The sequence below is a fragment of the Heliangelus exortis genome, chromosome 3 (assembly GCF_036169615.1).
Source record: "Heliangelus exortis chromosome 3, bHelExo1.hap1, whole genome shotgun sequence".
In the NCBI taxonomy this organism is placed as follows: Eukaryota; Metazoa; Chordata; class Aves; order Apodiformes; family Trochilidae; genus Heliangelus; species Heliangelus exortis.
This window is the reverse complement of record NC_092424.1, coordinates 91,494,606-91,517,974: the sequence shown is the minus strand read 5'-3', so window position 1 is coordinate 91,517,974 and position 23,369 is coordinate 91,494,606. Positions and strand designations below refer to the sequence as shown.

At 43.0% G+C, this 23,369-nt stretch overlaps 1 protein-coding gene across 4 annotated transcripts in view; it reads right to left on the bottom strand.

Annotated features, from left to right (window-relative positions):
* The window catches only part of ELOVL5 (ELOVL fatty acid elongase 5), a 40,554-nt gene extending 17,527 nt beyond the window's left edge, over positions 1-23,027 (bottom strand). The window contains exons 1-2 of one of the 4 annotated variants that reach the window (XM_071741730.1): positions 22,929-23,027; positions 986-1,051 (exon numbers count right to left, since the gene is read on the bottom strand). In XM_071741730.1, coding sequence (XP_071597831.1) covers positions 986-1,043 — 58 coding nt within the window. In that variant the 5' untranslated portion in view covers positions 1,044-1,051; positions 22,929-23,027. Of the gene's footprint in view, positions 1-985; positions 1,052-21,182; positions 21,206-22,088; positions 22,466-22,714; positions 22,778-22,928 lie in introns of those variants that run through there. The other 3 variants (XM_071741733.1, XM_071741731.1, XM_071741732.1) reach the window with 3 other exon arrangements.
* Positions 23,028-23,369: the final 342 nt, after the last annotated feature.

Below are 23,369 nucleotides of genomic sequence, written 5' to 3'. Positions count from 1 at the left end.
GATAAAGAAAACAAACAATAATTTTCCTAAAGCAGAGATATTCCTAAATTATTACCACACTTATTTGTAAGTACTCGTTATAATTTAGAACATCCAGACTTATTTAAATGGGCTTAGTATGAAGAAGAGGGTAACAAAAGTGCCAAGCAACTAAAAGCAAAAAGAAAACACACTTTAAAGGATCAGAGCTTTGTTCCACCTCCTATGGACTTTGTCCTGCAGGGAAGTGGCACCACCACTGCAATTTCACTGGGACAGATGCAGGAAAGATGCTACTGAAGCAATCAGGAAGAAAGCACACAAGCCACAAGGTTGCACAGCCATGCACGTTCTGTATAGAATGCTGATACTTAATGCCCCTTGGTCAGGACAGGGCCACCCCATTCTAGCTGGAAGTCCTCACCATGAGGCTACCATCTCTCCTGGTGCCTCTGCCTCTCCCTTGTACTGAGTAGGGTTCCTGATCTCCATCTGTAAACCTTTTCCCAGTGCAAACCCTACCACAACCATTGCTTCTTTAAAAAGAATGGTTTCGAAGAGGCAGTGCTTTCCAAAAATATAGAGTTTTTTCACTGAAAAATTTCTGAGCACCTCTAGTTATGAGAGCAAGAGTACTTTCATTTCATGACATGAAAATTAAAATAAGATTTTTTTTTTAAATACATGCTATTATTAACTTATAAAGAAACCTCAAAGATTTGAGTGAATTGTTCACCAAGACTAACAACGCAGAACTTAACTGATAGTAAGAATATCATCTGATTATCATAGCTGATAAATCAACAGCTCTTCAGGTCAAAAGATCAGAAGCATTGACTAGACTTTTCTATGTAGTACAGAATCACACATTTTTATGCTTTTCAGATACTAAAGAAAGTAGTCACCTGTCATAGTCAGGATGTTAGAGCGAAGCTGTTTGTCGTGCTCTAGTATTTGCATTTTAATACCACTTTTATTTGTGCATTTATTTTTGGACAACCCTTACCTCTGGGCCCAAGCCAAACATCAAGGTAGCTATTGATTGTTTTATCCAGAAGTTCCATTCTACAACCTGTTGAAATAGAAAGAGGACAATGTTAGTTCTTCAGCTCATGGAAATTGTTTGATGGCCTGAATAAAACTTAGGACTAACAAAAAAACCCTAATATACAAAAATCACAGCATACAGATGCTGGACATGACCACCATATATACAGTACATAAAGCTTATTTTAGTGTCAGAGAACCACTGGAATAAGAGTAGTATTTCCCACTGAAGTACATAACCATGGATCTGGATACAAAGAAGCTTAAGACAGTGTGTTTGGATTAACCTGAAGGTTTTTTTAATGCTGTATTTTTGAAAACAAATACAGGATGACATCTTGCAAGATCCCTCTGCAAGGAGGAGGAGGACTGGATCTTGAGAAAGCCAACAACATTGAAATTCTCAAATAAAAACTGTGACACCCTTTTGATAGTCTCAAATATCTGGCAGCACTAGCTGGGGAGGAGGAAGGGAAGGAAAACAAAGAAAACTGTCCTGGCTGTTGCTTTTCCAGATAGGTGACTGATTACAGCTCTGATTAACAGCCCAGGAGACCAAGAGATCAGCAGTCACCAAATGACAAAGAGAGCTGGAGAGGTGAGGGAGGAAAATACTGTGGTTTGTGACAACAGCATTTCCAGTTCAAAAAGCTGCTGACTGCAAGACATTACTGGATAAAACTCATACAGCATGACAACAGAACAATGATTCAAATGCCCTCTGCCAGGTCCTCACACAGCAGTACTTATTGGTAGCACCTGATATATATGCTGAGGCACATAAGGGGCTGTAGCTCCCCTAAAGTTGAAGCAGAAAAGTAGCAACATTTTCCACGAGCCAGGGCAACTGCACATGAAGCTCTTCTCTAGCAAAGAGGAAGTAATTTTCTTCTTGATTAAGAAAAAGCAACCCAAACCCAAAACAACCCCTTCATTTTCCTCTTTTCTATCCAGAGCTGTATGGAACTTTCACTAAAATTATTCTATTTTCAATAGGATAGCTTTCACTTCTTGATGTTTCTCTCCCTTGATGTACTAACAGCAGTTTTTAGTTACAGGAAAATAAGCTAAGCAACACATAAGCTGTCAGTCTACCACAGCACAAATAGAAATGCTTACAGAAATTTACATGTAATTGCCAGCAATGAAAAAGTTGGCTTTTTTGTTATTGCTGGTTCTTGTTTGGTTTGTTTGTTTGTTTTTTCCATTCTAGCTAAAGAAACATCTCACTCCCATCTGTGAAAACCCTGACTCTAGGAGATTTCTGATTTACACATGCAAAATAAATAGTAAGTCCTCTGGTTTTAGCCATCTGGGACTGATGCCTCCATTTCTTTTGAGTCTAGCATGGAAAACCAAGCAGGATGCAGTGTCTCCCGTCCAAAGCAGAGGCATCGACTTCCCATGGGACAATCACACATGGGACAATATAATGGGTTTTGATAGAGGGATTTACATTGCATGGTCTTCTAACCCTTCCACCCTCAGCCCTTCCACACCAGGGCTCCAGGCAGGAGGGTTTCTGGCTGCAATGTCAGCCCATGGTTTGCCGTGGAGCTCTTGGGGACACGAGCATCAGAGGACTTTGTCCGCTGCATGCATCAAGGCTTTCTACCACTTTGAATTCCACAAAGGAACAGCAGCTTCCCTGGAATCTGGTCACCAGGCACAAACAAAAGAGCTTGATTAAAATAACTGGGAGTCTTTTGTAGTTATAATTCATACCAGTTTTATTTTCTGACTGAAGAAGCCCAGCCCAAATAGCTACAAACTTCACAAGAAGGAGCTTTTTTGGGATTATATCACCTCACCAACTATGATACACAAACTGAGTGCTTGCATGATCAGCCACAGCACGGGCATGCTGGCATCCTAGGAATATGGCAATTTAACTGAAAAGCCTATGCTGTGCTACCAGAAGCAAGAACATCAGGAAGACTGCAAAAAATTAGTATACAATTTCCAAGGAGTAGAAATAAAATTATCCAGAGCAAGCTGGTCGGTTTTGGTTCTTATTTGGTTTTGTATTTGCTTTGGTTTTGTTTGTTTTTCCCACCTCTTTTTTTTTTTTTTTTTTTTTTTTGTAACCTGTCAGCTATTAAATATAACCAGAGAAAGCATTCCCCAGCAGATAATTCATTTTGTTGCTTGAAATACCTATTTAATCAATTTGTCTGTTACTCCTTTGATCCAGTACCAATTGATTTAGTTATGCAGCACTGCACCATTCAATAAGCCAGCATCTGCACCTTACTTGAAACTCCCCTCTTTGCAAAGGAAGACTTCAAATGGAAGAGTCTGTTTCACCTACAAATGTTATACAAATTTATACAAAAAAATCTCCACTCAGAACTGACCAGATATATACTTTTATGTGCTGGACACCATGAAAATGCAGATATGAAACAATTCAGAATGTAGTAACAAACTATGCCCAGCTACAGCAAATACAGCAAGAAATGGAACTACATGTTCAACCCTTTCATAAAACAGGAAGAACAAACACATTTCCCAAGAGGAGGATGCTTTCTGCAGAGATCTCATCTTTTTTGGGCCGCTACCCCAAAGCACATTCATGTGCCAACATTATCAGACAGCAGATAGTAAAAGGCACAGTGAAGGAAAAACTACTCCTGGTGTCAGTTTCCAGAATTTACAGAAATTGTTTCAAAAGGAACTGATTTGTGTAACAGAAAAACAGAGGGAAACAATCTGCTTTTGTTCAGAGGGGGTCATGTGAAAATGCATCAAGTCTCCTGCCAACAGCGACACAACATTAAAACACTGCTTCAACAGCAGCAACTACAAGGCTTCTTTTTTAAATTAGAATAGTTTCCCAATTCAGAGGAACATCGACTTCCAGAAAAATTAAAGCAGTTGCCATTTGAAACACTATAATAGGCATGTTTCTTAATACTTAAAATTACCAAATTCTGCAGCTCAGCAAATACGGGAGCAGATCACTAGCAATGCTCTTTACCTAGAAGTCATCCCACAGCAAGGCAGACTATTTAGTACCTATGGTCAGAAAAAAACCAACACGCCACCAAAAACCCAATTATGTAAAACACACTGCTTTCTAAAATAGGTACCTCTCTATATACTTATTTTTCCAAACCTGCCTTTCTACAATGGACAGGAAAGAAACCATCCTCTACACAACCAAATTTTATGGGCCCTGAACATGAGGGCAAGCACGATCCAACTCTGGAAGTTCTCAGGCTTGCAACCTGAAAGACACTTCTGTCCTTCAACTACAAATATTTAATCCAGGAAAATGCATATCTGGTGTTTTAACCAAACCCAAATCCACGTGATTTTTACACATACTAGTTAGTCTTCAATACAGGTATATGAAGGACTTTTCAGAGTTTGCAGGTATTCACATAAGTGGACATTAGCCAGATCTCTAATATAGTTTGGAAAACATATTGTGGTTTTTATGCTCTCCAGGTACACACAAAGATCATGGTAGTGCACCCAAAAAAGCCACATGAAGGTCAAAAGGACTGCATTCTTATTAACAGATTATAAGAAAGGATCCTTCGTAAATTCCTGACTTTATCAATTACATTCAGTAGCATGAAATCACCTCCGACTTTCTCTGCCCCTGTAATTTTTAGGATCATGAGTTACTAGAGCTTGGGAAGCCACCAAAAAAACACATGAAGGGTACTAACAAAATGAAGTTTGTAACATGTCTGTTCAGAAAACCAAGTGCTATGCTGTAGCAAAGCCAAATGCCTGAGTTTGAACTCAGAAGTCTACCCTTTGACAGGTGACCACCCAACCTATCAAAAGCAATGGGTCAGGGGACCATGAAAACTTCAACTGAAGCCAACAGCTTTGTAGGGAAGCCACTGGCACACAAGAAGGCTGTGAGATGCCACTTCATGTTAGGACAAAAAAATAATCAAGGGGTTCAGAAGGGAGCTGCTACTTGAAGGCTGGAAGAGATGAAGGACCAAGACCTCATCAACCTGGAGAAAGCTTTCTCCCTGTTTAAAAAATACAAACCACCTGCAGGGAAAAAACCATGCACATTGCTAACGTGTTATTATTGGGCAGAGATGTGTCCTTCTATCAACCTGATACTTCAACAGTACCAGGTGTCTCAGCTTCTTGGGATTTATATCCAACTTCTTCATCTACACCTTGCATGCTATAGGCTGATACAGAGCACTTTTGGGCTGCATGTATGCCTTACATGTGAGAAGTTGCAAGTACTCCTCATAAAACAATCAAAACCACAGACAACCAGTAACTTCTCAAATTGAGAAGATATTTAAAGACTTAGGCTAAGAGGGAAGGGCCTGCAGCCTTGAGGCTTGCACAGCATCCTTTGCCATGGGGATAAAGGTGCTGGGATGAGCCCATGAAACCAAAAGGTCTGAGGGATGAAAGGTTTGACCAGAAGATACCAGCATATATTTTTTTCAGAGATCATTTGCTCTGACATTGACCTCCTGAGGTCTGATAGCCTATCATGCAGAAAAGGGAAAACACACACCACCTCAGTAGTAGACAGCATAGACACATGCAGGCTATTTGGATGATACAGCTCAAGAGGGGAAAAATCCTTCATTATTTGAATTGGAACAGGAGGTAAGCATGCAAAGCTGCTCCTGGGAGGACTAAATATATTAATAGGAAACTTAAGAGCAGAGCCTTTGCCTTAATGTAATATAAAACACTACTCCAAAAAAAGTAACAAACACACCGAGAAATCATAGATTTGGAACTCTTTGTATTCTGTGGCCAGCAATGATTTTCATAAAACTATTCCAAGGTCCTTTGAATTACTGGACTTCCAATTCTGCCACACAAACACAGAAAGCTAAAATTTCACCTTGCTCCAACAGGATTGAGCCCCGTCATTAAAATACTACTTTTTAAAAAGTTCTCTGGACTTAGATATAAACAGGGATTTTGTTGGTGTCCACAGAACATTTTGCATGCTTGGACCACCTCTGGTGCTACGTGGTGGGATATGCACTGTACCTCAGCAGCCATCCACACCTGCAGGAGACAGGAGCAGTATCCTGACCTTTGGTCAAGGTGTGGGTGGTGCCAGGGAGGCAGTCAAAAATACAGACCAAAGGCTACACAATGACTTGCTTTTCTTACAGTAATTGAAATTTACTTACAGAAGCTTTTCACACAGAAAACCACCAGTGATAATCTGCTCTTCCAACACTGCTATCTGAGGAATGGGCTGCTAAATACTTAAGTATTTTACCAGCTCCTTGCCTTCAAAGGAAATTCTCTCCTACACTTTCCACAGAAAACACATTCATGGGGGGGTTATGCCAAGAAGTGATTTAAGAATTCTCATTCACTTATTAAAGTTGTTTCTTGAGTTTCTTCTTGGACTAACCTCAGTTTCCATGTACAAAGACTAGGCATGAAAATCTAAAGGTTTCCCAACCATTCCATGCCACCCTTTTTACGTAAGCCAAATAGCAGCAACAAAACATTTTGGGCTAAAAGCCCAAAGCACGAGGAGCCTGCTCCCTGTCCGCAGAATCCTCCAGTTCTCACTCTGCTGCTCAAGGACTCCCTGAAACAACAGAGCCCCGTTTTCACATTTAAAGGTCTGAACCCGAGTTCCAAAAAAAAATCCCCAAAATAGGAGTCCAAATAATAGCGCTGGCTTCTGAGAACACTGCGCCATCAGGCCTGGCTGCTCAGCCTTCTTGGAAACAAGCCACTTTCTCCATTCTTAAATTAGGACTTCAAAACCTAATTTTAGGCACTTGATTTGGGAAATCTTAAATTGTGTTTTCTTGTTGAAGTGACGTTTTCCCAGTCCCTGCCACTGCAGAGGTGACTACTCTTTTCCCTCCTCCAAAAACACAGCAATCATGCTGCTGTTTGCTTTTGTGAATGTACTGGAACTGAAAATCCTCAGATGCTTGAGAACTGGAAGACAGCACCAATAATCAAAGCTGCCAATCATTTTCTGTACATTTTCCAAAGCTGTCCAGTTTCTTCTTTCTGTCCCCAAAGCCTGAACTGCCTCTTGCATACATTTGTTTTGACTTTCAACTTGTTACCAACCCCAGATTCCCCTTTTTCATCCTTTTTGAATGATCTCTTAAGTGTCGAGCGTGCTTGTTGTTAGAAATAAAAAGGAATTTAGAATAAGTCATAGCCTATATTGATCCGAAAGCACAAGTATGTTTATTTTATTGGAAACCAGGAGAATCAGGAATGCTGTGGATTTTGCACTTTAGTTTTGTTAAAATGAAATAAACTGTTTTTAAACTTTATTTTGCAACTGTATCTCTAGCAAAGCCATGCAGATTTTTGGCCCACCTTGCATCAGTGGCAAATCCTTCAGCCTGCTGCTGACTCATGGGGACCCACAGTGCTGAGCTTTCATGCTCCCCTGCAGCAGTAGCATAAGGAAGTTTAGAAATAAATTACTTGTATAAAACTCAGTTTAAAAATGCAGGACAAAGGATAGAAGCTACTCTCAGTTTAACCTCAACAGTATTTCAGAACATTTGAAAATGCCTGAGGGCTTAAAGAAGACTTTGACCAGTTAATAACAAGAGTGATTTCATCCCATTACTTTTCCCATCATTCTACCCCCTCAAATCCTTCAGTAATCATTACCTTTTTACAGAAACAGAATTGTGGTAAGTAAAGGAATTTACAGAATATAAGAAAATATGCTAGAAAACAGAATAACTAATTATGCTCAATACCCAGCATCTCAATAATGCAAGATCTAATAATCTTCTGATAGGTGATTTAAGACAAATCGAAGGTCCTTGCAGTTTTAGTAGTATTTTCAGGCAATCCAAACTAACTCAAATTAGGATCTGAACCACCTAGGATTAGGATATTCACGTATACTTCAAGCTCTTGCATTCAACACTCTTGCTACAGCATAAGATATCTTCATCATTTTCCCAGAATAAAATGTTTGAAGGGGTGTCCTGTGCCCAGCTGCTGTGCCTGTACCCCAGCATTCCAATACTGGACACAGCATGGTGCTGTTAGAGTAATAAAAAAGTACAGCTTGCAAAACTATTTACAGAAATAGAACAAGGAGCAAGAAAAGGCAAAGCCTGCAGGTTTATTCAACTGCTGTGTTTGTAATAGCACACAACTATAAAATGCACAAGGACACAGCACAGAAAACTCCTGGCTGGGGTTAAAGAACAGTTTTTTTGTTTTTTTTAAATGGGAAAGAAACAGAAAAGAGGATCTGTAGCAAACTAGATTAGATGGAAACGGGTAGAATTATCTGTGTGGCACAAGAGCTACAGGCTGGCTTCTCTGGAAGCAAAGTGCAGCATTTGCTACACAGCTTTGCTCCAAAGCCCTCCTCCCCAAGTGGTATGGGAGTGTTTATTAAAACTGCTACTGTTCTAATCTAAAGCTCCCTCTTTTTTCAAAAGTTATGCTGGTATTGCAACAGAAAAAAAACTTTGCTAGCTCACAACAGCAAATTAGCCTGAGGAAGCCTGATAAGCTAAAGAGAGAGCTAGAACTGAGAAGATGGAGTAAAAAGCTAAGTCCAGAGGGACTTCAGCTTTCACCTCATAAAATGGTTTGGGTTGGAAGGGATCTTAAGTATCACCAAGCTCCAATCCTCTTGCCATGGGCAGGGAAACCTCCCACTAGACCAGGATGCTCAAATCTCCAACCAATCTGGCCTTCAACAGTTCTGGGAAGGGGACACCTACAACCTCAACTTGGGCCAGTGTCTCACCACCCTCACAGTAACAATGTCTTCCTAATATCCAATACAAATCTGCCCTCTTCTTGTTTGAAACCATTCCCCCTTGTCCTATCACTACATGGCCTTGTGCTAAGTCCCTCCTCAGCTTTCCTGTAGAACCCCTTCAGGTACTGGAAAGCTGCTATAAGCTCTCCCTAGAGCTTTCTCTTCTTCAGTTTGAACATCACCAACTCTCTCAGCCTGTCCTTGTAGGAGAGGTGCTCCAGCCCTACGATCATCTTCATGGACCTCTTCTGGATTCACTCCAAAAAACCATCTTATGCTGGGAGCCCCAGAACTGGGGTCTCCTATTCAGGTCTCCTTTCTCTTACTCAATTGCCACCTCCAAGAAGGTCTAAAAAATCCCTCTCTCCTTTTCAAAGGAACTCCTTCAATCTCTGAGCACTTCAGTCAAACCAACTTGCTACTTCTACAAGAGAAAAATAAAGATACAGTCCCCAAAGCCTATTTTAATTACAGAATCATTGAATGCCTAGGGTTGGAAGGGACCTTAAAGAGCATCTAGTTCCAACCCGAGGCAGGGACACCTCCCACCAGACCAGGTTGCTCAAGGCCCCACCCAACCTGGCCTTGAACACCTCCAAGGAGGGGGCAGCCACAGCTTCCTTGGGCAACATGTTCCAATGAGCCCTCTTAGTCAAAAGGCTGCATTTTCTACTAACAGAGACAGTAATACCACAGCCAACAGGTCCAAAAGATGGAGAAGTTCAAGAGCAGTGTGCAGCTTCAAGATAGTAAGCTTTAATTTACTTTTTCTTTTTAATCTTCTTTGCATTTATTAGCTTGACATATGAAAGCTTCTTCACATGTGAAGCACTGTACAAAGCAAGAAATGTCTGTGTACAAGTGATCCAGTAAACAAGGCTTAGCCATAAGGTTATCAGGGGTTCACATGCTGACTAAATTCAGCAATCCAATAAAAAGCTGAGAAATTTGAGGTGACAGTAACAAAGGTAATATTACACCATGCAAATCTGAGTAGTACAAGGATAACAGTGCACAAAAACCCTGGATCGAGATGCCCTGCTGAGATGTGTAGCCACAACCCTGTGTTCAAATGGATAAATGACACCTTTTGATCAGTCAGCTCAAGTCTGGGAAACTGATCACACGGAAAAAGCAAACAGACAAGCCACCTCGAGGCAAGTTACAGTATGTTAAGTATTTGTGTGCTTATTTTTATTTCCAGTGAGCAGCAGGATAGCACCTGGAATGCATGGGAGAAGTGAAAGACCCTAGTGGGACACAAAAATTCCCACAGCCATGTAATACACTGAGAACTGGCTACATTCCCCAAGTGATTTTCTACTCTTTACCAAGAAGCAGCACATACTGACACTGTAAGTGCACACCACAGCTTGCCTTGCTTGTCTTCATATTGTCAGCCACCCTATGGGGTAACTTTTCTATTTTCCTGCTGTATCCCTGTAAGACATGAGTTAATACTGTATGGCTGCAGCTGCACCAAGACTTGGTGCTTTCCTTTTAAGACGCTCAACATCATGCCAGACAGTACTGTTCACTGTGTACATTTGTACTGTCAAAAGAAAAAAAAAAAAAAGTCAGGCAAGTACAAATGACTGCTAGCTTTAAGTAGCTGAAGTATAAAAAAAATATTACTTTTTCCACCATTGAGGGAACTAAGAGAAAAAAAAATACTCCAGGTATCACTGTAATGCCATAGCATTGTGCTGCTCAGGGAAAACTCTGCTGCTAGGTGCTCTGTTAAACCCCTTGCTTTCAAATCAGTACAAAAATAATAGGCTCATTATTCAGAAAAGCAACCAGCTTTGAAGATCTGGCCTCCTTTCCAAAGGCTAGAGGATGTAACACTATGTAAGGCAAGATTTTGACCTTGATTTCTTGCTTCCCAGGACTGACAAGCTGTATTGAGAGTAAGGACTACATGTCCCCATAATGGGGCAGATGATGAGACAGGAGATCCTTTACAGATCTATCACTCAGATCATTCCCCTCTCTTCCCTTCTTAGCATGAGAACTTAGCACATCTGTAAATGATGTGTTGCCAAAACTATGCAGCCAGCTGACAGCATTTCTGTTCCAGAAGCTCAGAGCTGAAAAGCCTGGTGAGTCCTGAGAAGCTGAATGTCCTTACCTGCACCAGGCCCGTGCCAAAGTAACCACTGCCAGGAATCAGCAACTTTCAGGGTACCAAATCATTGCTGTAACAAGGGCCACTGAAAAAGATGACTGAATCCTGCAGTAGTTAGGAAAGAAAGGATTTCTACCTGTACATTTCCTTGGTTTGATGTTAGCTGCACTGTTGTAAATACTACTTCATCAGAATACCCTGATCCAGGATTAAGTACTGCAGTTTCTTGTATTTTATTCCTTGTTCTAAGAGGAGAAAGATCAACCAGCAACTGAAAAGGAAATAATGCAGTGGTAAAGGTTGGTGTGATCTTATAATTGACTCTTTCTATGAACTTCAAATAGACTACTGGAGGAAAAAAACCCACAGTGTCCACATATCGGGCAGCTGCCAACCTGTTTTCTACAAGCTCGTAATATAAAATATTCAGGTACCTGCAGAAGTCATGTAGGGAATTCCAGCAATATAAGTCAATTTTCTCCAAAATATAGTCACTCTTTTAAAAAGAGAGACAGCAAATTCCTGGTGCACTAGAAGCTGTTCCAGTGAAGAGCCAAACCAGACTGAACCTCCAACTACTGCCCTGGTGCAGAATACTTTCAAAAGCATCAGAACAAAGGCAGGGTCAGTACTGTAACTTGCTGTGTCTCTTTCAGATGCAATGACCAACCAGTAGCCACAGAAGCAGCAGGCAAGGCGTTTCTCCCCCCCTACAGCTATCCTGTCCTCTGCAGGCAGCAGTCCCCTGGAGAAGGGGCTGTACCAGATACACCTTCTCTGCCTTGCCACCTGTGCAAAGCCTCCCTCAAGCAACACCTTCAGCAAGTCACCCATTCCTAAAGATAAGAAATTTTCTCAATGGAGACATTTTTCCAGCACATGCCCTGTTACAGCATCTGCTTTTAACCCTCAGGTTGACATGTCACCTGTCACCTTACCCTCACTCCACCTTCTCCAGTCAGCCAGGTCCACAGCCATAGGAACAGACCCAGGGCATCCCAGGTGACAAGGAGCATCCAAAACCAGATTTTGCTGCTGCAATGGGTACCTTCATTCTCTTCATTCCTCCCCTACCCTCTATCTTGCCTGAAAGGAAAGCAGGATGAAACTGAGGTAGCCCCAAAAAACCAATCAAACAAGATCAGCTTTCAGCTGATTCCTTGCAGAAGCACCAGCATGAGGCAAGCACATGGGGTGACCAACAGGTCCTACCTGACTGAAGCTGATCAAAGCCATCCCACTACACCAGGCAAGAAACAAAGACAAGAGCAAATAAGTAAAACAGATAGGCAAAATGGTGAAGAATTTTTAAAGCAGAATTATAAATTACTATTTTGCTTTGCACACGCATCATTTTACATATAGGGATGGCTCTAGTGAAAAGTGAAAGAATTGCAGAAAAAAACTTGAAACAACAAAAGGTCATGCAGGATATATTAATGTCATGCAGAGATTTCTTAAGCATCATTCAAAAAGCATGAACTGACAGATTATTGTACTGTAATAAATATAAAAAAAAAAAAAAAAAAAAAAAAAAAAAAAAAAAAAAAAAAAAAGAAAATCATGGACAGATTTTGAGATGTGTTAACCACGTTTCTGTCTTGAAAACTGCAGGACCAAGGCAGGGAGGATGTGAGAGGGCAGGGACTCAAGTGGAAAGAACATTAACCACTGAGAGACCCAACAGAGACCAAAAACAGAGTTTAAAAAAAAAAAAAAAAAGGCAGCTTCCATGTTTTATTAAATCTAAACATAGCAAAAGTATTCTGATAGAAACAGAGCTAATGAAAAGAAATACACAAAACCAGATTGAAAGAAAAAGCTAAACAGACAGCAAATGTGACCAAGAATTCTTACTACACACTGCGCATCCTTTAGTTAAGGACCTTTAAGACAGAGGGGAAGTATCCCCTTTAAGCATGCTGTATTGTAAGAAATAATAATCCATATGAAACCTTACTAGTTATTTGAGACTTGTTATTTGAATGCAGTAGCCTTAGACTAAATTTTAGAGAAGCTTCATTTTCTGATAGTGCCAAACATTTTTCACTTGATGCACATTAAATTAATTAGACGAGAAAAGCAGAGTTAGATAACCAGAAAGTGATTTACACATAGATTAAAAAAAAAAAAAAAAGTTTTTCCTTCACCATGCTGCTTACAGAAAAGTGAAAACCTAACTTGCAGTGCATTTTATGAGCCCTCATATTTTGCTAGGAATGAAAGATGGGGAAGAATTAAGCTGCATTTCATCAGCCACACTTGTTAAGCAACTCTTTAAACTTTGGGCATAAGACACTCTCTTTAGCCACTACAGTAAAACTCCTGTGCACACCTATTATACAGATGGTGATACAATAGAAGTTGCTCAGCAGAGAAACCCAAGCCTTTAGATTCTGAGCACACCTATTTTGTGCATGTTTTGTACAATCTATGTAGGATACAGAATGATGCTTCAGGCTATGAAATTGCTTGTCTATATTGGCATCTCTCTGAAAGTCCCCCCCCATGTCTCTATTGTTATTGCATGTTAAAAGCAAAAACCACTTTTGTGCAAAAAAACCTGTTTCATGAACCAATTTTTCAAACATCAAAAGACAATTTCAGTGGTTGCAGGTTATTTTTTTTTCCACAATGTTTTCATCTCCCTGGAATACAACTCCTCCACACAGATGTGTCATCACTACAAAAACAGCAGCAAAGGGACTCTGCACTTCAACAGACCTGTTATTCTGGACCAGCAAAGCTAAATGCTCAAGTTCACAGCCTCATGGAGGAACTGGTAAGTGGTGGAGGAGCAGAGGGAAAAAAAACCAAACAAAAACAAACCACCAAAAAACCCAAACCAGATTTGGTTAACATTCTGGCCTCACACTAATGACTAACAGCTTAGGAGGAAACTTAGGAGAGCCTCAGCAGAGCGATGCTGCTGGAATGAAGGACTTGTCAGAGTTGCCAATAGCTGCTAATGCTCCTTCAGCCCAAATCCCAGTCCTGTTCCTCTGTTCTGCAACACCTCCTAGGGTGCCAGGTGAATAAGATTTTAAACAGCAAGGCTTGAAAAACAGCTAGAGTGAAATATGAACCTGAGAAAAGGGGCAGCAAGGAAAAATTAAGGGGGGAGAAGGGTAGACACCCCCTTAACTTCATTGTTAAGCTCCTTCACACATGAAATTGGCATTAATTTACATGAGCCTGACATGTTTTGTGAAACCAAGAAGTATTCATTCTGCACAAGGGGAAATTCAAGATAGGTCTGCAATTGCTCAACTAGAGCTTAGATCTGAACATCTTACCTAATTAAGCTCTCCACTGCATTTAGAAAGAGTGAGCCAATTAGATGGGACTTCAAAAAATGAAAGAAAAACCTTTGAAAACAACATTAGCAGTCCTTTTCTGTACCTTAATACAACCACTTAGCAGTGGCAATGGAACAAGAAATCAATATAGAGAAGTATCAAAGGATGTTATTTTCGTTCTGCAAGGCATGGCCAGACTCATAGCCTGCTTTTGCTTGCTTCAAAGGCAGATGATGATTGTTTTGAAAGGTCAGAAAAAAAGTAGAGGAAAGTTAGAGGTTCCAGCAACATGACAAGTATAAGTAGAAGACTGAGGATGGCCTCTGGAGAACCACTCAGGAACCTGGGGAAAGCTGCAAAAGCAGAGGATAGAGCTATAGCCATTTAAACTTTCATGACAAGTGATCTGACACCATCGTTGCCTATAAAAATGGTTTATGCCCCTGCAAAATTTTTACCTCTAAGCAAGCAGAGGCAGCAGCTCCTGTATTAGCAGAATAATGATCTACACTAAAACACAGTGGCCCTAATGTGATTCACCTCCATTATTCATATTTTTCTCCTCATTTCTAACAGAAGAGAGAAAGCTTCCCAAATGCAGGCTTCCTTATTGACTTGTATAGTGACATCTATCTCTAGCTCCACGTCTGCTACCCTGTACATGGCCAGTGTTCCCTCACACCTGTGTTTTCCTTACATTTCCTTACATTGCATTTTAGCCTCTTGCAGAAGGTGATGGGGATGCCCACCCATAATTTCAAAGGTTGTGGTTGAGTCCAGCAGTGAAGGTTGGGCAAGCCCAGCCACTTCTGCAGTAGTGGAAAGCAAATGAGAGGTTGCAGAGATTACCAGCATGTAAACTATGCCTTCTGGGTGGCATTTCAGTGAGAAATCGATAAATCATGAAAAAAAAAGCTCAAAATTTTTTCAAGAGTTTTTTCTGCTTAAGCCTGTTAAAGAGAAATAGAAAAATCCATAAGTAACCCAGCTTGATGTACCTAGCACCTTATTTTCTGTCACTGTATAACGCATGTCAAGGAAATAAAGAATTCTGAACCATGTTACAAGTGCAGGTATTTTTCCCATTAAGGAGGCTTCATGCCTGCAGTAAGTCAGGCTCACAGGACTAATGTAAAGCTTAACAACACTCCAAAAGGCTGCTGTACATGAGTGGGCTGAGGGGTAAATATATGATACGAGGGATAAATGCATGACCCAAACTCAGGACAAACATCTGAGAGTTTGCACCAGCTCACGGGGTCTGTGACCACCTAGGAGGGACCCCTCCATGCCAGTAGAGCCACAGAGAAATGAACCAGCAAACTGGAGACACTCCCCATGAACACCTGCTGCCCTGCAAATCCACATAAGCATATACATAAAAATGCAGGCACTATCATTGTGCCCTTCAAAACCACATCCAGATTCCTGTGCCTCTACCAACACTGCCCTGTAGCTACCACGTGAGGTCTTGCTCAAAAGCCACAGGAATGAACTGAGCACGCAGCTGCATTTCAGTAGCACGGATGCCATCCACCCAACCCAGCTTGCCACTGGAATTTCAGCATGCAAAAAGGTTTCTCAGGTTTATTCTTCTAAAGGGCACAGTGATGTTAAGCTTTGGAGAATGTCATCCTCTGAACTGGTTAAAAGGCTTAATTATTGCTATTTAAGTCAAAGGTTCTCCCTACAGTTTGGCTGGGATCCGATTCTCAAAATAATGATTCAAAAACATCAGCATTTTTAAAAACCACTGGGGAGCTGGAGATAGTCCTTGAAAAAAATGTTAACAGAAGCTTTCTGATTGAACTATGTGCATAGAAATAGCACATTTAAGGGGAAGTCTGTAAAATTTAAGGTATAAAATTCTATAGTTTCTCATGTTGCCATCATCTCAATTGAAAGCAAATCTGAGGACACGGGACCAGCTCAAAAACCAGATCCCCATGTTTGTACTCCTGTGTGGGCAACTGATAAAGTAGTGACAAATGTACAAGTAGACTTCTTTTGCTCGTTTCTGAGAGCCTGAGGACCTCATTTGATCTTCAAGGTTTCTATCTGAATACAGATGTCATGGTTTTAACTCTGCAGAGGCAGAAGTACCCCTCCACCAAGCTGTGCTCTGCTCCAAAGTGGCAACTGTAGGGCACGTATGGAAGGCATTTTCCCCTACCCAGCACTTGCTAGGGGCTCCTTGGCCAACAAGGGCAAAGCAGAAACAGCTTCCCAGTAAGTTTGTGACAGCATATAGTAAGGGGATGGAAAAAAACAAAAAAAAAAACCCCCAAAAAACCAACCAACCAAACAAACAAAAAAACCCCAACAAACCAGGCACCAGTGCAAGTTTACATGTTTATGAATTAATTAGCTAAACAGATGGCCTAAAACCATAAGATGCTTTGAGGTGTATTCGGTTTAATAAGCTAAACCACATTATTCTGCAAATGAATACTCGTTAGTTTTCATCTAACACAGGTAACTTTCTTAAGAACCACACCAACAGAAGTGCCCATCAGCGGCACATATCTGCCTTAAAAGCTGGAATGTTACTTGAAATCAAGACTACATCCTTTTTGAAATCAAGTCTATGTTTTTCAGCAGAGAGCCTGAACTTGCACATAGGAAAAAAAGCGATTAACCTCCAGTCACAGCAGACAGTCAGCAAGTGAAACAGTTTTCAAGGTCACCTAGGGAGAGTTGCACTTCCAAGTAATAACAGGAGAGTAAGAGTCACTTTGTTCAAATTGCTGACCCAGCACCTCAAAGGGTAGGGTTATGTAAAGATCAAAGTGCAGGGCAGAATTTGAAAATGCAGGGGAAAAGGTTTGTTCCACATTTATTGTAGCTTCGCACAACCAAGTTTTTGTCTTCTGTAAATGTTAATGCAACTCAGCATAATTTAGTCATCACCCAAAGCCCCTCAATTGGCAGGGAAATGTTCCAGTATGAAGCTTTGACTTGGAGGTCAATTAAATCCAGACAGCTTTAGCATAAATACAAGCTCATGGAAGTTTTTTATATTTCTACCTACTCAGTACGCTGCAGGTCATCAGCAAAGCTATTATTAATGAAGCACAAGCTCTACAGTTTAATAACTCCCTAGTAAGCACATGCAAAATATCCAGATGCAATGGGATGCTGAGATCAACCCTTAATTTGCAGCACTGAGCTCAGCATAAATAGCATGATTCATTTTTTCTTGGAAAAGTGACAATTACTCTTAGCAGCACGCATCTACAAAATCTCTACACCTGGTAAAGGAATTTATTAGATTGCCATTATGCTTGATGCCTTGTGTTTTATACAAGCCAGCTATTTCATAGAGGAAATTAAATAGTTCTCCAAAGCACCAAATATGGCCACATAGTTGGGAGAAGTTTGCTCTTGAGCTCTTATTTATCCTGTAAGATAATATGTCCTAAACACCAAAACACAAATAGAGAAATCAAGGCATGAAATTTTAGGAGGTTAATTCCATTAAACAGATCTAGGGAGAGCCACTGTGTACACAGTCCACAGCAGCTTTGAGTTATCTCCATATTAAAATTGAAGGGCAGCAGTTATTCGTCAATTACAGAAAAAAAAAAAAAAAAATCTAAGTCACTATTTGCAATACAGTTATCAAACAGATCTATAAATGCTCTTTTGTTGGACATGGGGAACACACTTCAGTGCCCTCAGGAACCCATATATATATGAATATATATACATATATATATATATATGAATATATATACATATATATATATATATCTCTACACACCACCTCTGCCAATCAGCACTTAGAAACTCCAGGGATGTCAGCCTCAGTGATGCCCTCTTAACCACACTGCTGCAATACCGAAATTAAACAGCCTTAGAAAAAGTTGTAGCAAAGCAATTTGAACTGGAAATCCCTTTTTTATCAGACTAACTTCTAGGTAACTCATTTATTATCTTTTTCATTTGTCCCAGTGTCTAAACTTACATCTAAATGGAAAAGTGTTTCCAGAGCTAGTGTGCATAAACCATTTGGATTTTGCACTTTTAGCACATTTAAGAATCACAAAAACCAGCAATTATTTTGTAGATGACAAAACAGCTCCAGGTTACAAGGATTATTGTCAGTTTTGTTTGGATGCACACAGAGAAGTGTGCAATGACTGGCATGCAGTAAGCATCTATTTCTTAAGACAAACAGCTTTCAAAAAGCATGCATTGCATCCCAGAAGAATACAATTTTGTGTATTGTAAAAACAGGAAAACAAAAGCATTACCACAGAGATAAGGCCAACAGCCCCAAAAGCATTCCTCTGTTTAAACAGAGTTTTATAGACCTCACCCCCATAAAACTAATTGCAGACATGACAATGAAAAAAGATAACGAAAGGGGAGTAAGAGGGCAAAAAAAACCAAGCTGTTCAGTTATGCAGGGAAGGCTAAAGCAAACAGTACCATCACCTACCTATATATTACAGCCTATATGCAGGGCTGCCAAATTATAGTGTTAAACAGGCAACGGAGTTTTGTCACGAGAGCACAGCATTTATGGGAGTAAAAACACCACCAGAAAATAACAGGTAGAGGTGTCTGTAGCTCTGCTGGAAGAGCACCCATGCCCCTCTGCTCCTTCAGAGAACCAACTCTCAATGAAGGAAACAAACAAACAAAAAAAAAACCTGCCACCAAGAGTCCATGTGTTCCAAAAGGCTCTTATTGGAGCCTCTCCAATAAGACCCATCCCAGGAAACAACTCTGTGCACAGCGTGACAGGCTTCTTGCCACTGTGGCTGGAACCCCTGGTCACGCAGCATGCAGAGCACTGCCTGAGCTCTGCTGGGGGCAAGGTGATGCCCAAGATGCTGCTGAGCCCACCCTCCAGTCTGATCGTTGCCCTGCACCACCACACTGCTCCCACCCAGTCCATCAGGCAGTGGCAGGCAGGAGCAAGGATGAAGGTTCATCACTGGCATTCTTTTAACACTAACCCCAAAAGGGACCAAGGAGAGAACAGGACACGGAGGAATGACACTGCTTTAATGTGGGATCATAAGCAATTGCTGTTTCTCTCCCCAGAATTTGCTTTAGGTTGGACACAGATGGTGTTAATTCAGAGACTGGCTTCGTCTGCCACAGAACAAGGATTGCTGAGACCAGTAGAAGACAAGTAGAAGATGAGCATTTTAACCTTGTAAGCACTACCACTTTGATCTGTACTGGTGGGTTTTTCTCTAAGCTCAGCAGAAACAGAAGCATTTGATGTTGCAATGTTTGCCACCCTTAAAATGAGGAAGGTAAAAGGAGTGAAGTCAGCTCAGTACTTGAGAGTGTTTAACCAATTACCAGCTGAATATCACTTACAAGGAATTTTCTTCCCAAGGGGCAGATCTCGATCACTCAGCACCAAGCTTTCCACCTGTGGCTACCAGACTTCAGCACTAGGTCAGCCTAAAATCCTAAAATATTGTCAGTGCCTCCATCATTCAAAAAACCTGAATCTTGAAACATATTTTAAAAATCTGCTCCTAGCAAGCCACAAAAGAACAAGCAATTACAGGTGCTAGCCAGGGGCCTGACAGATTTACAGTATTATTTCCAATGTAGATTTTTTTTTTCCTTCCATTAATCATATCTTTTCTAAGTTAATTCCTGTTGTACACAATACAAAATGAAGGTCAGCAGCAGAAGAGAAGATTAGACTGGAGAATTCAAAATATTTTATTTCAACTCTGGCTGTACTAAAGGCAAGGAATGCAACACCAGGAATTCTTGCTGAGAAATGTAAAGACAACATCAGCTTACTAAAAATACTGCAATAAGTATACCCAGAGACCGGTTAGAAGGCACATAAACTAAGTAACCTTAATGATGCTACATTTACGTACTAAATATGCAACAGTTTTAGTCAAAGATACTTAGTTTGTTCGGCTGCTGCTGTGTAAAAGATACTAAACCCCGAGAAGTCCAATTGCTTTTTAAAAAGCACAGAGAGGCAAACAAACCAACAGCCAGCCTCTTCCTCAGCCTGAAAGACCAAGCACCACAGCATATTAATTTCACTGCTGGTCTCTCTGGTTGCATTTGAATGCTACAATACAGGAGACTTAGTTGGATCACTTACGATAAATTCACTTAACTACTTATAGATTAAAAAAACCAAAGAAGTCCCTAAGGGCTTCTAGCATGCATTACACACATAACATGTACCTTGTAAGAAATTTAGTAAAATTCAGCAAAATCCTGGTACGCTTTTAGCATTCTTGATCCATGAAAAATGGCATCAGCGTATTCAATGGCAAACCTACTCCTAACTTCAGCAAATTCAGCACAGTGGTCCCTTTCATCTACTTCTCAGTTCATGAAAAGCTGGAAAGGGATTTCCTCCCAGCTGACCCCAGCCACCTGCAAGCACCACAAGTTTTCAAGGGAAATCCTCACTCTGTGTGTGGAAATAAAGCTGCCCCCAAGCAGAGTATGTACCTTGGCTATTCACTGCTCGGCAAACAGATTATGTACAGTGCACTCCAAATACATTAATACTTTTATAAGAAACTCCAACTTTCATTGCTAAACAGCATCAGATGATCACGCATGCCATAGGCTTAAGCACCCTGACCCAGCTTCCAAGCTCCCACTCGTGTTACCAGTGCTGAGGACACACTGGAATTTATCTCTAGCTGTCGAGTTTTCCAACAGCAGAGAAGCCCCAGGCTGCAACTGCACCGAAAGCACAAGCGTGGCTTAGAGTGAAACATCAGAGTTCTGTCACAAAACTCTTCAGCATTATCCGCAAGTCTGTGTTAAAAAAATAAATAAGTACCTTCCCTCTAAGCTAGCAGCTTAATCCTGATGCAGTAACACCATTAGCCAGACTTTACAAAAACTTCACAGATGCAAAACCCTCCAGCAAGCCAGGGCCACCGGCGATAATTTAAGCCAACCACTTATAGCAGGCTCGCAGCTGCCAGGTCCTGGCAGAGAGCTGCTCTTGCAGAGATAATAACCTCACCCTGAGAGCAACCTGGCCCAAAACTCTTGTCGAAAGGCTGCACTGCGCCGCCGGAGACGCCCGCACTGTTGCCCTCCGCTGCTTTCAGCTCAGGGCGTGTTTCAATTTTCGCTGAGCGGTTTCAGAGACTTCCTGATCGGAAGCATCCTAAGTGCAGCCCTGTCCCTGCCTTGTTTTCCCTCGCCATCGCTAGCAGCTGACCGAGCTCTTCCCTCACGTTTTTCGCCATGGCCCCGAGTACTCTGCTGTTGTACCGAATCTCACAGCACCAGAGATCACCCGAAGCACTGAGAATACATATCAGCCATACGGGGCACTGGCGTCCAACCCCGGCTGGGACGCCGAGCAGGCAGTCAGTACGCGCAGCTGCCGGAGGGAGAAACGCCTCTTGTCATCTGCCCAGAGCCCTTCTTGCTAAGCAAGCCAAGATGTTCCCGTTCCTGCCCTGAAACTGTTTTTTTGTCAGCGGATTCAGAGCACGGATCGGTGCTGGAAATCTCTTCGGACTCAGACCTCAGCTGCTGTGACCCTGAGAAATGGGGAAGGGCGAAGGGCAGAAAAACAGCCAGCGCAGGCTGGGAAGGAGAAAACACTTAAATCGCTCAGGACGACGCTCCACATAACCCCTAGCACTGCCAACTGCTAATGTTGCTGATGCCTGAGGGTTTCCAGGAGATGGAAGAGGCAAAAACAAAGTTTCTAAGACAGTCGCTGCATACGCATCTGACATACTGACACATTTTTATCGCATGCCCTTCCTTTTGCACTTATTTCCTAATGAGTGTACTCTTTAAACCTTTAGATTTTAAAACGGGTGGGCACCTTTCAGAGAAGCACTGCCCACCTCAATGGCGCTAGTTTAATGTGGCGTCTGCCCTGTCCCAAACAGACAAAACCGGGAATTACCGTATCAGCGGCTCCGTTTCTGAAGCGGTAAGGCAGCCGAGGCGGAGAGCAAAACTATGGGCTCAGGGGGGGAAGAAGAAAGAAGAAGTCTTCCTTTCCGAGCCCTACAGGACCTCCAGCTGGCACCCGGCCCCTCTCTGAGGCTGCTCACACCCGGCCCAGCATCTCGGAGAACGGAGCCGGGGCGCCCATGGGGCTGGCGTGATGCAGCCCCGCCACGGACACACACACACACCACGGGGGGAAAGCGGGTCGGGGGGGTTTTGTTTGGAGCTGTAGCAGCGCTCAGCTCCCTCCCCCTCTCCCCCGAGCTTTTCCGAGAGGCCTCGTACGGCCAGGAACCGCTTCCTCGCCGTAAGCGCTGCCCGGGGGGGTAGAGGGTGGGGTTCCCACCTTCCTGCCCGTATTATTTCTCCCAACCGTGCCCCGCCACGGCGGAAGGAGCCGCCGCCGCCCGGGGATGCAGTAGCCATGGCAATGCGAGATTGCATCATTCTCTTGACTAACTGCACCGGAGAAAAACGCTCCCGGCGAAAACCCCGTCCCTTCCGCCGCCCCGTCCCCTCCCTCCCCTTCCTCCCCCGGCCCTTTTGCCCGCCGCTGCCGGCCCCAGCTCCGGCTCCGACCCTGCCCCTGCCGCTCTCCGCCGGCCGCCAAGCCCGCCTCCCGCCCCGCTGCCGCACTTGTTGCGCGCCCCGCGGAGCGGCGCCCCCCGCCCGCCGCGCCCCCCTTGCCCGGTGCCCGCCCCTCTTCTCCCGGAGGCCCGGGCGGCCGCTCCGCATCCCGCCGGCGGGCGGGGAGCCCCGGCGCTGCCCTCCCACCCGGGGGACGCGGCCCTACCTGGTGTCGGCGGCGCTGGGGGCGGCGGGAGGGCACCGGCCGGCTCTGTCACGCTGCGGCGCCGCGGGGGCGGGGCCGGGGGCGGGAGCGTGGCGGGGGGGCCCCGCCCCCCATCCAGCCGTGGGCTGACTGTGACGTCAGAGTGGTGCGGGGGGCTAACGGGCGGAGGAGGAGGAGGGGTGTGCTATGACGTCATGGCTCCCGAGCGCCAATCCGACAGCGGCGGAAGGTTCGGGAGGGGAGCGGGGCGGTGGGGCTGTTGCCGCGGGGGTCTTGGGCAGGGTGGTCTGCGGGGGGTTGTCCCGGCAGGTCAGCCCGACGGACCGGGGAGAAGCCCCCCGGCAATAGGTCAGCACCCTCCGCACCACCCCACGCACCACCCCGGGGTCCGGGCGTGAAGATGAAACGAAGTGAAGAGCGGCTCCTCGTTAAGCGAGAGAT